Source organism: Mirounga leonina, unplaced genomic scaffold, assembly GCF_011800145.1.
Source record: "Mirounga leonina isolate KUSES-001 unplaced genomic scaffold, KU_Mleo_1.0 Mir_94, whole genome shotgun sequence".
NCBI classification, from domain to species: domain Eukaryota; kingdom Metazoa; phylum Chordata; class Mammalia; order Carnivora; family Phocidae; genus Mirounga; species Mirounga leonina.
In genome coordinates, this window is record NW_023270855.1 from 6,789,585 (window position 1) to 6,807,327 (window position 17,743).

General features: G+C 41.9%; 1 protein-coding gene across 8 annotated transcripts in view; it reads left to right on the forward strand.

Moving 5' to 3' along the window:
• Positions 1–17,743, forward strand: part of VGLL4 (vestigial like family member 4) — a 191,242-nt gene that overhangs the window by 133,385 nt on the left and 40,114 nt on the right. For all 8 annotated transcript variants that reach the window (XM_034997774.1, XM_034997775.1, XM_034997777.1 and 5 more), the window contains one exon: positions 17,174–17,363. In XM_034997774.1, the coding sequence (XP_034853665.1) occupies positions 17,174–17,363 (190 nt within the window). The remainder of the gene's footprint in view (positions 1–17,173; positions 17,364–17,743) is intronic.

The following is a 17,743-nucleotide window of genomic DNA, read 5'->3' on the forward strand; positions in this document are numbered from 1 at the left end:
AGACAGGATGGAGAGAAGTAGAAGTGAAATGTAAGCAGCATCCCCTCCGCCATACTTTAATTTGTTTGATTTGGGGAACCCCCTTCACCTTCAAACTCACCTATAAAACTTCTCAGCATCATGGGGGGATATTGCTTTTAGGAAACACATCAGATTCTACATGCTAGTGAAATCATTTGTTTTCAGATTAATTGTTACAGCTTTTTAGTTTATTATTTAACAGTATCTTTTCTTGGCACTTGATAGGGATACAAAAAGTTCCCCTTGATTGAATATAATTTTTGCATAATGATCTTATTTCCAGTTACTGTTAAACCCTAGGAAACAGATCTGCAGTAGTCCCTTTACAAAGCTACTCTCAGACTCACATATTCTTTGGTTATGCTGTATACCACTACTATGCCATTATTTTTAATATGAGATAAAAATACATTTGGGTATTACTTTTATCCATAGATGAAATTAACTGTTTGCCTCTCCAGTAAATCTGCAATAAATGGTTTAATACTCTCTCAAGCTAGTTAGTATACTTTTGGACTCCCAAGTCCAATAGTGTTTTAGTTTTTGGTTGGGGAATGCAAACATCTTTCAGTAATAGCTTATGTAAACTATAATTAATAAAATTTTTCCATAAAAGGACTCCAAAATATACTGCATGCTATGGAAAAAAAAAAAAAAACCCAACAACTGTATATTAGCTTGACACTAATTTAATGAAGGATATCATGTTATAATTTTTTAGAACTGGTTTATTTTAACATAGCATGTATTTCATTTGAGTCTGTTTTAAATCACTGTTAAGAATTTTTCTTCTATATGTACCCATTATTATTTGAGATGCTTGATATTCTTCACAACTCAGGTGTTACCCAGGAAATACCTATTAAATGAATTTGGATTATTCATGGGCAGTTGGAAACTCTTAGCATAACTCCTGCAACTAAAAACAATAGACATCTGTATTTTATTTAAAGAAAATGAGTTTTGGTGTGCTGAATTTTTTCCTCCAGCAATAAAAATCATCTTATTAGAATATTAAAAATGTCAAAACAGAAATGTGGATGTAGGAGGCTAATTAGACTTTTAGATCAACCTGGAGAACCTAAAATATGGACTTACACTGGTAACTCAATCTTTATTTTTCCTCTTATATGTTGATAAAAAGAGTGTAGCTTTCTGGCTTTTCCAATTTGTGTTTCTCAATGTATAAAGAAGATCATTCCTTAAAATGTCTCTTGGGCCTGCCTCTTCACTACCCTCACAGATGTGAACATAGTTGACCTGACCCCCGCCCCCACTCTTTACACATGCATCACTGCTCTGTCCTGTGGCTCAGGTGTGTCCATCCCAGAAGTCACTGGCATAGTGTCTGAAGGTTTGCTTTAGCTGTGTCAACGGCTCCCTATCAGTTGCTTATCACACCAAGTCTAAATGTTCTGCCTGTGTTCAAAGCCCTTTATTTATCAGACTCATCTATCTCTTTAGTCCTCACTCTTTACTACTAGAAGGAGTGAGCCCTTCATTCCAGTTAGATTGAGCTTGTGCACATGTGCACGCACATGGCATCATCCTTGCTCTCTCCATTTATTCATACAATTGTCCCCTCCTGGAATGCCTCTACCCATCATTTCAAGTATCTAAATCCTACCTGTTTTTCAAATCTTACTCCTGACTATTAGAGTTAGAATTAATGTCTTCCTTTTACAAAATGCCCATAGCTTCTCCTCCTTTTTTTTTTTTTTACATACTAAGTTTATTTTTGTCTTCAAATTAATTAAAATTTGAACACTTTCTTCATTATAATTCCTAATATGGTAATTGTTGAAAGATACAGCCTATATAATCAAAAGCTCTCTGTGGTCCTCAATTATTATTTGTTTGTAACAGCTTTATTGAGCTATGATTCACATACCATACGATTTAGCCATTTAAAGAACATACCTTTTATTTTGGCATTTATAATGTTCTTCCTTATAGTTATTTATCTCCATGACTTATCACTCCTACTAGAACTACAGTTCCTTGGGGCAGAGACCAGATCTGAAAATATCTTTGTATTTTCCTCAGTTCCTGGCGTAGTACTCCAAACATACCAGGCACTAAAATGCTTTTGAGTGAAACGTGTCCCTTCATTTCTCCTGCCAGCCCTAAAATCTCTTACTTTGTTTAGATTGGGGCTAGCATCAACAGTTAGCAATTAGCCTTTAAAATAAAGGCTCCATGTGTCAGTTTCTGGGATGATAGGCAGGGATACAAATCCCACTTAAGTATCATTTTGGGAGGAGGATCATCTCAAGAAGAGAGCTTGGGTGACAGCTTTCAGAACAAAGGAAAACAGACTAGGGTTTGCCCCTGGAACCTGGGTCTATCAAGTGGCCTGTTGGCTTACCAGCTTTGTCAAGGCATCTGTAAAACAGTGTTTCGGTTAGGTGACATGATTAAGAACACAGCACATGACCCAGACAGCCAGGTTTAGATAATTTAAAGACAGTAAAAACCCAGGAATGCTGACTTGCCAAGGAAGATCTTGATGAAGAAGGTAGGATTTGTACCCTAGCCCAGACCTGAGTGAAAGTGAGCGTATGTTTTAGATAGGTGGGAGGGAGACAGAAGAGCATCCCCAGTAGGAGGGAACAGCACATGCAGTGGAGTCTTGGAGGAGTAGTGAAACCCAGAGAGGGAGAGGCGCAAGGCTAGAGGGATGGCTGTGGAGGTCTAGACTACCAGTTTGAAGAATTTCAGACTTTATTTCAGCAGTCCAATCCCTCAGGTATTTTAATCTCTCATGGCTGAAGACTCTCTGCCCAAGGTATAGGTGATGTGAGAAGGAAGAATTGAAACACGAAGTTAGTGCCAATAGCTTTGGTTTGCCTAAACTATACAGATCACTTATTCAACAGATATTATTGAGCACCTGCTGTATTCCAGGAAAAGTATAAGTCAACCCCTGATAACATTGGGTATTTCTTTATGTATTTTTTTGTCTTTTTTAAAAAAATAAAGATTTATTTGAGAGAGAGAGAGTGTGCACGTGAGTTGGGGGAGGGTAAGAGGGAGAGAATCTTCAAGTGGACTCCCCGATGAGCGCAGAGCCTGACACAGGGCCTGATTTCACGACCCATGAGATTATGACCTGAGTTGGAGCCAAGAGTTGGATGCTCAACTGACTGAACCACCCAGGTGCCCCTCATTGTCTTTTATATAAAAAATAATTCAGACTTGTGCTGATTTGTAATCAGGAACTTTATGTTTGATCCAGCTTAGCTCTGGTCTCTTGTATAGCAAATAAAAAGTGCTTAATAAATGAGTAAGAGATTGAGTGATAATGGCAAGATACGTACACCCGTTGTTACTACGAAAGGGAAAAGGCTACGTTTTTATAGTGGAGACATCTGTGGACACCATCTTAAGCAAGTAATCAAGCTTAGCTTCACCAGCAGTGGCATAAAATGACACCAGGTGCCTCCTGACGTCATTCAATGAAATGTGCACAATATCACCTCCCTAATATCTTGCCAAAAATGTTCAACTCGAATGTAATTGTGAGGAAATCATCAGGCCACAACAAATTGTAGGACAGCTAATTGGTCTGGATCTTTTTTTTTTTTTTTTTAAGATGTATGTATTTCAGAGAGAGAGAGAGTGCATGCTTGAGTGGGGGGGAGGGAGCAAAGGGAGGGGGGAGAGAGAGAGAGAGAATCTCTGCAGACTACCCACTTGAGCATGGAGCCCGACAGGGGGCTCGATCCCACAACCCTGAGATCATGACCTGAGCTGAAAACAAGAGTCAGACACTCAACTGACTGAGCCACCCAGGAACCTCTGGTCTGGATCATTTTTAAATGTCAGTGCCATGAAAGAGGAAAAAAAGATAAAATTCCTTTAGATAAAAGGAAATTAAAGAGTCATGACAGCTACATCTAGCAGTGTGTGGTTCTTGATTGGATCTGGATTCTCCCACCACTCCCCCCATACTCTCCGAAAAGAAGACATTCAGTTCAGAAAATTTGAATATGGATATATGGATTGGTTATTAGATAATGGCAGTATATCAGCTTTACCTTGTTGGGTGTGATTATGGTATTGTAGCAATGAAGGAGAATGTCTTTGTTCTTAGAAGACATTTGTTGGAGTATATTAGGGGTGAAATATGATATGGTACAAGTTACTTCAAATGATTATAGCAGTTATAGCAAAAAACAGTGTAGGTGTGTAGGGAAGACACTGACAAGATGCTTATACTAGGTGAATCTAGGCATAGGGAGTGGGATGCTCCTTGTTCATTCAACTTTTGGTGGCTTTAAATTTTTTTTGAAATAAAAAGCTGGAAAAAAATTACTCAAATACCTAACTCTTTCACTGATAAAGTTAACAGAATGTTACTTTAAGTGGGTTGCTTTGAATAATCTTCGTGGTTATTAGGCACTTGAATTATGTGCGTGCCTGAGTTCTTAATGCTGCTTTCACTCTCCGTGTTGTGTGTCACACTCTCAGTATTTGAACTGCGTCCTATTTTAATCCTTGGAAAAGTCACTCTGTGGCTTCTGAAACCGGCATGTTTAGCAATGATAAGTAATACAGTGAGTTAATGCATCTCTGTGGGATAACACAATGGCTTTCTGAGATATTTGAGGATATTTGTTATGTCTTAGTTACCTGCCCCCTTCAGCTCTGTTGGGGGTTTGGAGCTGATAATGAGATTTCATATTTGGAATAGGTAGGCCCATATGTGACCTTCAACAGTCCATATGCCAGTGTGTGTAGGAATTTTGAATTGGTTCCTGGGAGCCTCATTTTATTCCTCAGGGTCGGGACTAGAATATATGGCAGAGAACAAGATTGCCTATCTAGACACCATAGCAAACTTGATGGCATTGCTCAAAAAATCTGTAGCTTTTGAGTAGGAGGCAGGCAGTGCTAGAATGTTACCCAGGACTGTGATGTCGGTCAGCCTTACCCGATGGTGTCAGAGGAGGTACTCTTGGGGCTGGGGATGGCAGTGTGCCTCTGGGTTGGGTTTTGAAAGCGGAGATGAATATGAATTGGCCGAGAGGGATTCTGCATGCATTCTAGTGGGGAGAAAGGTGTACGGAAGCAAGCATATTGAGTGGAGAGTGTGCCTGGGGAGGAAGTGGTGCTAGTTTACTGAGCACCAGCTATGTGCTGGGCACTGTGCCAAGTTTCTTGTTGACTCTTTGAACTAGCTCAGGGCCTACCTGGGTGTGGGTTTGCATGGTCATTTTCACACATGTGGAAACAGTCATAGGAAGTCAGGTGCCTGCCCCAAGGTCACCTGCTGGCTCCTGGTGGAACAGCTTGGGAACGCTCTCTAACCCATGCTCCTTGGCGCTGTGTCTCCTGACCTTTTCAGTTAGTTGGTGGAAACTGTGTATGTGCGAACTTTATGAGAGGAGAGGAACTTTGAATGGATAGTGAGAGTGACATTTGGAGAAGTCTCCTATGCCCCCATCATCTCATCCTTTATTTAAAAAATTTTTTTAGAGTTTTTTTTTTTTTTTTTATTTGATGCAGAGAGAGAGAGCATGCGCACAAACGGGGAGTGGCAGGCAGAGGGAGAAGCAGACTCCTCACTGAGCAAGGAGCCTGACGTGGGACTCGATCCCAGGACCCCAGGACCATGACCCGAGCCGAAGGCAGATGCCTAACCAACCGAGGCAGCCAGGCACCCCTCATCTCATCCTTTAAATGGGAATGTTATCTGGTGGAATTAACCATAGTACAGTACATGGCCTCTTCCGGGCTGGGAACTTTCTATAAGTTTTCAGTGATCCTCACAAAAATCCTGGAAGGTAGATGAAGAAATGGGGGCTCACGAGAGAGGTGAAGAGACTTTGCCAAGATCACACCTTTTTCTGATTCCGAAGCCCACTTTGACAGATTTTCTCTGCACTGGGCTAGTGTGGTCAGGGGTACTGAAAGAAGCAAGGCACTCCTGACCACGGGCATGGTGTTACAGAGTGAGCTGAGCACGGGCAAACTCTTCTATAGGCAGACTGTGATGAGTCCATTCCAGAGGTTTATGGGGTATCAGAGGAAGGAAAGCCTCCAGGCTCACCTTTCCCTCCCAAAATTGTCTTCTTTCTTTTTTTTTTTTTTTTCTTTCCTCCTTCAGTGGTCAGTGACTCATTGTAAGACTTAACCCTCCAGGAGCCCCTGGCCCAGTCATACTCTCCAGAATTCCTTTCACGTGAAGAACGTTTTGAAAATGCAGATACTAGCATATTTCCTTCGTTGTTTAACCTGTTGAACACCAAAGGGCTTAAAGGGAGAGTTTCTTTGGGTATTTTTACCTACTTACATTACCCACTTACATTTACCATTTCCCCCACAGCTTAATATCTCTATTTTATGGCAACTGGAATCCCTCAGGGGGCAACTCAACTGTTGAAGAGGCTAGAACAAGCCTTTTTCACTTCACCTTGTTCGGTGATTCCTTCTAAACATTTATTTATGAGCTCTACCATGGAGGAGATTCAGCCTGATTCTAATACCATCTGTAAAACCTTCTATAATTCTCCTCCTTCTCATTAACAGTAACATGTCACAAAAGTAGTTTTTCTGGTAAATATAGTGAAGAATTTCTGCTGTTATAGGGTCTTTTCCATTAAGGAGGGTTTTCTGTACGCTCGGCGCTAAAAGGTTCTTGGGCTGCCTTTATCAGGTCACGTGTTGGTGCCAGGCCCTCAGACAGGGATTTGTGAGGACATGTGACACATTATGTCGATGTTCTAATATCCAGGCAGACACAGCCCTTCCGGCTTCATCGGTACAGGAAAGCAGGGCTCGCACTCTTGAGACTCGGCTTCCTGATTGACTCTGAACCCTCTGCAGCTCTATCAGAGTCAAGTCTAGGGTTGGAGGACCAAGAATAGAAGTTGGTGTGGTCATTGGTCTGGCTCAGGAAACCAAGGATGCAGACAATTGTTTGATCTTTTTGAGTCCCAGTTATGATTTACGAAAGCCAAAACCCAACCTGATACCGAGATCTGCTGATCTTCAGCCTAATTGTGTCATTGTCAGATACCTGAGTTTTTCTTTAAGCTGAAGTGTTATGTATAATAAGACATTAATTTCAGTTCTCTTACTTGGACCAAGGTTACAGTATTTTTTTAAAAAGATTTATTTATTTATTTATTTATTTATTTATTTATTTATTTATTTATTTGAAGGAGGGTGGAGGGGGCAGAGGGGAAGCAGACTGTGGGAACCTCCCCCCTCCAAACATGGGGCTTGATTGTGATCTGAGCCGAAACCAAGAATTGGATGCTTAATGGACCGAACCACCCAGGTGCCCCCGAGGTTACAGTGTTGCATATTCCATGAAGATACAGTTAAGTTTTAAAGTGAATTCAGTAGAGTAAATGACATTACAGGGACTGTTTTTAACCCCAAACACAGCAAAATTATTTTAAGTGGTATAAAACATCCTAATTAAATGAATAGCAACATATGGGTGTGAATATAATTTTTAATTGACTTCAAAATATCTTGAGTTAGTGCTTTTTTTTTTTTTAAGATTTTATTTATTTATTTGAGACAGAGAGAAAGAGAGAGAGAGAGCACATGAGAGGGGGGAGGGTCAGAGGGAGAAACAGGCTCCCCGCCGAGCAGGGAGCCCGATGCGGGACTCGATCCAGGGACTCCAGGATCATGACTTGAGCCGAAGGCAGTTGCTTAACCAACTGAGCCACCCAGGCGCCCGAGTTAGTGCTTTTTGATATTCAGATTAACCTTTCTATTCAACTTATTTAAAGTATTTTATTGTCTATTCAGAATGGAGATTGAGAATTCTAGACATTTTACTGTTCCCATGGGGTTATTTTTTACCCTTTCTGTTCTAGTCCCTATAGAATTACAGCTGTTTAAAACCATTAAGGATTGTAGACATCCTCCACCCCGATGCACCAGCTGCACCTGCACTGTCTTGGAGCAGGTGCTACCAGACTTGCTCTGTAGGGGCTGTCTCCTTCACCTGTGTGTCTCAGCGAGCACCCTGCTCATTTGTGCTGAAGCGCTACACTTTTTCTGGAGCCCGGCCACTCTATCGGTGCTGACCCATTGGTCTCCTCTCCTCTGTGGCGTCTAATCCCAAAGCAGCATCCCTGCATCTTGACCAGTCCTGCCATGTTAGGTGAGCTGGAATAGACGAGGTGGCTGAAGCTGTTTGGTTCCAAACTCAAGAGCTTTCCCCTTTGAGCCGGACCTAGGTTAAGACCTGTCTTCACCACCCTTCTTCCCTCCCTAGTCTTTCCTCTGTGTGCTCTTCAGCTCTGGTGTCATAACAAAGCACCCCAGACTGGCGGCTTAGCAAATGTTTGTTGTGTCACAGTTCTGGAGGCTGGAAGTCTGAGGTCAGGATGTTAGCAGGGCTGGTTTCTTCTGGGACCTCTGTCCTTGGCTTGCAGATGGCCATCTTCATGTTAATGTGGTCTTCCTTCTGTGTGTGTCTGTGTCTCTTCTTAGAAGGGCACCAACTTATTGGATAAGGGCCCACCTTAATGACCTCATTTAACCTTAATTATTTCTGTAGAGACCCTGTTTCTAAATACAGTCACATTCTGAGGTACTGGGGTTAGGACTTAGAAATTTTGGGGGGACAAAACTCAGCCCATAACACTGCCCTTCTGGACTTCCTGCCCTGCTCTCACCTTCTTCCTCCCCTTTACCTGTCTTCCTCCCACTTCTTTTTCTTTTCCTTTTTTTTTTTTTTTTTAAAGATTTTATTTATTTGAGAGAGAGAGTGCGCTAGAGAGCACAGGCAGGGGGGAGCGGCAGTCAGAGGGAAATGAGGGAGATGCAGGCTCCCCACTGAGCATGGAGCCCATCCCAGGACCCTGAGGTGATGACCTGAGCCAAAGGCAGAAGGTTAACCCATTGAGCCTCCCAGGTGCCCCTCCCACTCCTTTTCCTTAACCTGTAAAGCATCCTGCACAGCTAAAAAGAATATGAAAATGGAGGGATCTCCAATGCCATGTGTCTCCTTCCAGCTCTTCTGTGGATCAGCTTTGTGACCTCGAGCAATTCTCTTAATTCTTAAAACACTAGTCTCCTTAGAATTCAGGAATCATTCTTACCTTCTTGCATTATAGGACTATAGTAAGAAAAACCCAGAGTAACAGGTCCTATTTTTAAATGCTTTAAAAATAAAATATACTGACATAAGATACAGGAAAGCTCAGACAACGTGTAACATTTACAGGATTATTTGGATTACTTGAAATTCTGATTATAATGGCCTATGTTTCAACTCCACATTTTACTGTGTTTTGTTATCCTTAATTATATTATTAGCAGTCAGCAATATACCATAAGCGTTTTTTGTTTTTTTGTTTTTCTTTTTTCCTGAGCAATCTCCTTGTTGCTCTAAAAAGACCAGAGCTGCTCAAATCATGCTCAGCTGGGGGCCTGGCCTCCCCCGCTGGGCTGACTGCACAAGAGTGACCTTTCACTGAGGGTTGGCCTCCAGATGTGAGATGGGGCTCTGCAAGTCCCCAGCTGTGGCTCTGGGCTCCCGAGCGGCGGTGGGAAAGGGGTGGGGGCGAGGGGGCGCGGTCACTGAGTAGTAGAATCGCTTGTAATCCCTGCGCCGCGGGCAGACACTACGTCACGGCTTTTTATCTCTGCTGGCTCGCCCGGTTTCATCATGTTGCCTAACAGCCCTCCGTACAAAAAGAAAAAAGGGAGCCAGAATGGGGATAGCCACCACTTGAACTGTGTGAAAGAGGTTGACTTCACTGTCTTCTCTCCAGCTGCTAGTCCCTGAGACAAAGAAGTATTATTTGAAAGAAAATGTATAAGCCCCGGGCTGCTGCCCTGCACGGTCTTGAGTGTGAGAGGAGAGTGCAGTTGTTTTATCTGGGTGACTCTCGCCAGTAGGGTGATGTCAGTCTGGTCGCCGTGGGTTGTGGTCAGACAGGAGACGTTTCCACGTAGCCCAAAGGCTTGTGGGTGTGTGGGGGGGAACCGAGCTGTGGTTTTACTTTGATTTAGGTTCAAACATGATAAAAGGGCTGGGGAGGGGAGTAGAACATAAAAGTCTTTTTTTTTTTTTTTTTTGATCTGAACATAAAGTCTTAAACACAGCAACGATTTAAATTGTGGAAGAAAGCTTTTGAGCAAGGAAGGCAATCCAGATTTTTGTGAAAAATCTACCCTTAAAAGTTACAGCAAGATACTTTTTTTGTTTTTCCTACAGACGTACCTTCCCCTTCTCCGTAAACACAAAGACACTGTCAATTCAGCCTTGTGTTGTTTGACTAATCTTCAGAAAATGACAACAAATGCCATGATTTTGATTAATTCCTCATGAGGCATGCCACAGTCTTGAATGCAGTCACAAATCCTAGTATGGCACTTGGCCCGCAGAGTTGGTGAAGAGGTACTGTGACCAGGAGCTGAGGGACCTGGGTTCTAAAGCCACCTCTGCTTTTCCCTGGAATCCCTTCCTGTCTCTGAACCAAATCAGTTGCCTCACCTCCATGTTGAAGGCCCTTGGCCTTCATCGTTCAGTTGTATAAAAGTTGAATCCACATTTTGTGGACCAGATTATATTTATTTCCACTTTCAGTTTACTAACTACAACTCTCTTATTGTATTTGAGTAAGTAAGTGAAGCTCAAACACTGAGAATTAGAAGCGTATTTGATTTTTAATTACATCTCGTTCAAGGACGAGATAAGTTAAGAATACTTAGTGGGATCAGTTTTTTCTCCTGTTGTGTAAAGTATGCCCTATAAAAGTTTAGTATTTCTTGATCAGCAATTAAAGTATAACTTAACTTTGGAAGATATACATTACATAGAATGGAGATGTTTAGAGCTGAAGTTAGGCCATCAAGGTGATGTAATCAAACCATTAATTTTACAAATGAAGAAGCAGAGGCTAACAAGACACGTGCTGTTTTGAAGTCCCTCCAGTTGGGTTTCATAGTATATCCAGTCTAAGATGCACCATTATCTCGTGTCCCACTGAGAAAGAAGCTGTCTTGCTTATTAAAATATGCCAGTTGATTGTAAGACAAACTTCAAGCTTAGCTCTATTAAAATGTAGGAAGTAAAGAGTCTTAGAATCTTTGCAGGATTCTGAAACTAGGCCACATCTTCCTGGATCTTGTCCCCATGCCTTGCTTTTCTCCTGCTTTATTCTGACTTGAAAGCAGAATTTTCTTGTAATATTTCACCAGAATCATCATACGGCACATCATAAAGCTAAGCAATTATTTTTATTTCTCTGTTAAACTTTTTCTCTTAAATTGAAATTAATATATGCTGATTCTTGTGAAATCTTGGACCAAAAATCTTTACTCATCTTCCATTGGAAGACATATTTAAGAATATTTTTGATCCCTGTAGTAGAACTGCCACCATGACTAAAAACAGCAGTTATGTAATCTTTGTGTCTGTTGGGCATTTTTCTTCAGTATCCCATCCCTAGTTAAAAATGCCAAATACATTTTGAAAATTGAACTTCCTTTGTTATAATCAGAATTTTTTTTTTTTAAGATTTTATTTATTTATTTGACAGAGAGAGACACAGCGAGAGAGGGAACACAAGCAGGGGGAGTGGGAGAGGGAGAAGCAGGCTTCCCACCGAGCAGGCAGCCCGATGTGGGGCTCGATCCCAGGACCCTGGGATCATGACCTGAGCCGAAGGCAGACGCTTAACAACTGAGCCACCCAGGCGCCCCAGAATTTTTTTTTTTTTTAAGTTAAATTGACAATTGTAGTGAGGCCAACTTGAGAAACTTGAAACACCAGGCTACTCAGATCTCCTTTCTCCTGTTTATTTCTGAAAAAGAAAGATAATCCTTTCTCCCTTTTCAATTACCAAACCGTTATGAAATTTAGAATACACATTAGTTCAAGAGCAAAAAGTCTTTTACACCTCAAGGTAAATTCCTTTTGGTGTGTATTCTTTCCTCCCCTGCTTGTGGTCTGGGTCTGTATAAATTTCATCACTTGTTTCTCCGACGGCCCTGCACAAAGCCTTCAGCATGCAGCAGGCGCTCACACACAGTCTGATTACAAGCTGAGCTGGAGCTTAATAGAACTCTGATGAATCCAGGTTCCTCCATAACCTCAAGCGGTTCCTTCTCTGCTTTGCCTTTTCTTAACTTAACTTTTTTTTTTAATATTATTATCTGACTTTAACATTGTAGAGGGCTGTAGCTATCATAACAAAAGGTTTATTTTCATTCTAGGGGAAGAATGAATAGATGCTTGTTCTTATGTAACAGTTCAGTGTAAAAAACCTGAGGTAGGAAAGGTACTAATAGTACTGGAGTTTTTTTCATCAACTTATAAGTGTATTTTTATTTTTTATGGGTGAGGGTAACAACTTTTTTGAGAGATTCACACACCAACGTAATTCACCCGTGTAACGTATACAATCCAGTGGTTTTTAGTATATTCACAGAGTTGGGCAACCTTTACCACAATCTATGTTAGGACATTTTCATCACCTCTGAAAGAAACCCTGCATTCACTGGCAGTCACTTCCCATTGCTTCTCCTTCCACCCCTCAGCAGCAATCACTAATCTACTTTTTTGTCTCTTCACATTTGCCTATTCTGGACATTTCATGTCAGTGGAATCAGACAGTATGTGGCCCTTTGTGTCTGGCTTCCTTCACTTCGCATACTGTTTTCTAGGTTCATCCATGAATCAGTACTTCCTTGCTTTTTATGGCTGAATAATGTTCCATCATATGGATAGATTGCATGTTTTCTGTACCCATTCATCAGTTGCTGGGCATTTCGGTTTTTGGCTATTATGAATAATGCTGCTATGAATATTCATATAAGTTTTTATGTGAATATGTGTTTTAATTTCTCCTTGTTATATGCCTCAGTGTGGAATTGCCGGCTCATGTGGTAACTCTGTGTTTAACCATTGGAGGAACTGCCCAGAATTGTTTTCCATGGCAGCTGCACCATTTTGCATTTACACCAGCAATGCACGAGGGTTCCAACTTCCCCACATTCTTGTCAACACTTGTCACTTTCTGTCTTTTGATTATAGCCCCACTAGTGTGTGTAAAGTGGTATCTCATTGTGGTTTTGATTTATGTTTTCCTGATCGCTAATGATGTCAGACATCTTTCAAATGTGCTTATTGGCCGTTTGCCTATCTCTTTTCCTATTTTTAAATCAAGTTCTTTTTATTGTTGAGTTTTGAGAGTTATTTATATATTCTTAAATAGATCTTTTGAGATTCCTTATTTTATGGCATCTTTGATCTTTAACATATCCTATAACTCTCTAATTTGGGCGCCCCATTGCCCTGCCTCATTGAGTCATTCACGTAGTGTTTACCATCCATCTCCTGTGTGGAAGATACTGTGCTTTGCATTCTCGAGTATATAAAATGAATTAAATGTCCCCTGCTTCAAGGAGCACAGAACCAAGTAGGAAGGGAAGTATCATAGGGATAAATTTCTATGGGTATTCAGAAGAAGTGATGACATTTAGATTGAGGATTCAAGGAAGGCAACGTGAAGGAGGATGCATTTTAAGTGGCCTTTGCTGGATGCATAGGATTTAAATATAAAAGATCGGAGGAAGAAACTGAGGAAAGGCCTTGGGGTTAGATGGTGAGATCTCTGTGCAGTGATGTCCAGTCTGGTTTAACTTCTAGGGCTGACACTCTGAGAGCTTACAAAGGGGGATACTAGGAACAAAGGCTGGGAAGGCCATGAGACCACTTGTTGGGTATGAATGCAGAAGCAGCCTGGAGGTTATTTCATCAGTGACTGGCAAGCCCTTGGCTGTTTGGGGTACTGGTGGGTTGACATGGCCAGAATGCTGCTGTGGAAGACGGAGTTTACAGAGATCTGTAGGATGATGGGGTGACTAAAAGCAGCACCGCTGAGTTTCTGGCTTGGAAATGGACAAGTGCTTTAGAGGACAAGAAGGACTGTGGTGAAGAAACTCCTGTGGAAACTGTTCAATCTCATGGTTTCCAAGTTTATATGACCATGGGTTCACTTTCTGGTTTTTTGAGCATATGACACCTTTGCATTTTGCTGCCTTCATTCAGTGTTACACGAGTAATAATTGCTTAGTAAATGTTGGCTGGTTGGTACTTGATCGAGTACAGGGTTGTGGATCACAGAGTTGGGTTACTAACCCTGACGGCTGAAGGAAGTGTTAGGTGTTGGCTAGTCCAGCCCCTTGTTGTAGGCAGGCCTGAGAGGGGAAGTGTGTGCCAGGATTCAGCTGGCCCAAATGCAGTGCCAGGGTCCTGCCAGTGTCTTGATTCCCAGTCTGTGTTCTCTTCAGTTTTTCTAAAATAACTTTAACCTTCCTTTGCCACTTAGACCATAATAAGAGCAAATCCCACTTTATAATACAAGGTGTTGCATGAGGGTCCTTGAGTGGAGGCCCTGAAATGAATGAGGGGACGTAACTGAAAAGACCTGTTTCTACACTGTAACTGTGAATTTCTTCCCTTCTACCCCTAGTTCCTTTGCTCTGAGCCATGTGTGGGCCTTGCACAGTGTTTACAAGGGGATGTCACTCTGATAGGCAGAGGGCATGGGTTCTTGCTTACAGTAAACCCACTAACTGTGTGAACCTGAGCAGGGCCCTCCATGTCTAGGGGCTCAGTTTTCTCTGTCCAAAGAGGGAATCCAGGTGTACAGGACCCCTTCCAGCACTAACAACATGCTCTAGGGGGTTTGGTACAGTTTTGTCACAGCCTCTAGGGAAGAAGAACCACCTGTGGTTCCCCTGTGGGTCTTTTACCTATCAGGTTAGAAATCCCAGTGTTTCCAAAGGATTTCTGTGCACTTTCTTCTTTCTCTGTCAGACACCAGCGATTTGGTCTTAAAGATAAGCAGTGCTCCATTTGGTGAACTTAAACTGCAAACAAGCACAAACGAGCTTATATTAAGATGGAAATTGGGGAGTGCAGTGGGAACGTTGTTCTAACTCCAAGAGTTTTGCTTTTCGCTGAGCAGTGTATGCTAGTGTTGTAATGGGTGGGTGGCTCTTCTTTTTTTGGTGTGATTTGAATTTGTTGCTGTAGTGGCAGGTTTCCATGGCAACTGCTGTTGCTACATGTCTGGCATCTGATAAAATGGTTCCCAAAGCCCAGGGGTCCAGACAGAGCCCAAGTACTCCTCATCTCCGCGGAACCTGCCAAGGATGTGGAGAAACACAGGTCAGAGGGCATCGTGGCTCTGTGCCATGTTGATGAGGCTTGATTTGCAATTGCCGAGTTCCTGGGGTATCATCAGGGTTCCTCCAAAAGTTAGCTGGGCTACTGATGTTTTACATTGGAAATGCCCTCTCCCCTTTCTGTGGAGGTGGAGGGTATAAGAGAGGAGAGCATATTTGGAAAGAATATTTTCTGATTTATCACAATACAAATATTAGCATGGCTTTTTATTTGCTCGCTTTAAAAAAAAAAAAGATTATTTATTTGAGGAGGAATGGGCAGAGGGAAAGAGAGTCTTAAGCAGACTTGGCGCTGAGCGTGGAGCCCGACATGGGGCTTGATCCCATGACCCTGAGATCATGACCCGAGCCCAAATCAAGAGTCAAACACTTAACTGATGGTGCCACCCAGGCACCCCTGTTTGCTTGCTTTTTTAAACCAAAAATTCATAAATAGGACGTAGAGGACAACCAAAGTCCTACTGAATGTCTGAGTGTGGCAGGCCACCATATGGCCTGTTTTTAGGTATTTCATTTAAAATGGAAAGTTCCAGTTGGCTTTGGGGCCAAAATCTCTAAAAGAAATCCTGCCTGGAGGTGTATTAGGGGGTCACTGTATATTTGCTAGTTTATATCTTGCTGACTAAATTGGCAAAAGTTTTATTTTTCCTGGTAAACACTCAGGAGGCTTTGCCCTCACTCCTTTCCCTAACAAAATCATATTTGTCATATGTGTATGAAGCAAACGACTGTTAAAACTGTCCACACATCTGTGATGATATGAAAATTAGTGGTGGCAAACAAAGATTTCCTTTCTAAGGTACAAGGTCTCAGATGAAGTTGACTTTATCCTAATATTTCTCTCAAATTGTGACCAAGTGGAGACAGAATTGGCCATGCCTTAGAGGCCAGTGTGAATGAATAATAGCATGACAAAAGGGTTATTATTTGTGAAAAATTTAGGTAACCCCCACATATGACTTAGAAAACTAGAAATTTTCTCTTAAAATATATATTACTCTTGTTTATAAATTTTAGAAGGTGTAAAACTTTTATTATGATAAAGGGTTATGCTTATTTTAATTAATAATGAAGCACAAAGTTATCGCCTAGTACAAAGTCTTTTTAATTACAGGAATGAAAAACTCCCAAGATGTTCAATCAGATCACAATGCAGATTCTAATTTGAGTGTTTAACTTTGAAAGTGTTTGAGAACTGCACCTGTGTATCAAGCTCATGACAAATTATATGCAGAAACTTTGTGCTGATAATAGTAAAAAATATATTTAATGTGCCATTTTTAGTGTGCTGTAAGAATGAAATGTTTATTTTTCATTAAACAATGTTTTCATTTCTTTTAACATTTTGGGCAAATATGTGAATTATTAACCCATAAATTTTCCTCATTCTTTAAGAAAAAATAACATACCAAAATTGTAATAAAAATGTAACAGGCAGGAAAAGTGAGTTTCTAGTCATGTTCTAACGAAGCCTGTGTTAGGTCATTCTCTTATAGGTAGAGTCGAATACCCACCCATCAAAAGCCCTTTATTGTTTTAAATTAACTTTTGAGATGGTTTGTGGTCAGTACTTTTACCCCTCTGTTACTTTACTGCAACTTTTGATTTTAAACTCTACCCTAAAGAGTTATTGAAGACATGGGAATTATGTGTCCTGATGGAGGTGTTAGCAATATATAAATGTATCAAATCAACCCCTTGTGCACCTTAACTTTGCACAGTGCCGTGTGTCAGTTACATCTCAATAAAGCTGGGGGAGGGGAGTGAGTTATTGTGTAGAAACCCACGTTTGTGTAAAATGTCTTGTGCTTGGCAGCTCACCTCGCGCTCAGGCCATGTTCTGAGAAGGGCAGGCAGCCCGTCCTGTTGGCCAAAACTTTCCACTGGGAGTAGTTTTGCAAGGGGTGGGCGGGGAAGCGGGGCACTGAGGTGGGGGAGTTTCGCCTCCTTGGTGACATCATCTCTCTCTGCGTAGGTGAAGCTGCTCTCAGGGGAGAACCCAGGATGCAGACCCTCCCTGTGGCATCTGCCCTCAGCAGTCACCGCACAGGCCCCCCGCCCATCAGTCCCAGCAAGAGGAAGTTCAGCGTGGAGCAAGGGGACGATGACCTGGACTGTGAAAATGACCATGCTTCTAAGATGAGTCGCATCTTCAACCCCCATCTGTGAGTTTCCTCTTTCTGAAGTGAGGGCGTTTTGGTGTTGGCTTCCATGTGCTCCGTGCAGGGGCCATGTTCTTCTGCAATTTGTGCTAGCAATGAAGTGAAAGGATGAACAGGGCTCTCCTGCCAGGCGGGGCATTAACCGTTTTTGATAACTTGAGAGATGACCTCTTCTTCCCTTCCAACTTGGGGTGGGGTGGGGGGTGGTGTGTGTGTGTGTGTGTGTGTGTTCGTTCCCCACGGATGTTAGCTTTCTCTTCCAGCTTCTGGGGGGTGGTTGTCTGAAGACTGCCTTTTCTTGCCTGTATCACCAGTGGTTGTTAGGAGCATCAGTCTTTGGTGAATGTCTTATGGGCCAGGAAATGGAAGGAAAGGTTAACGCC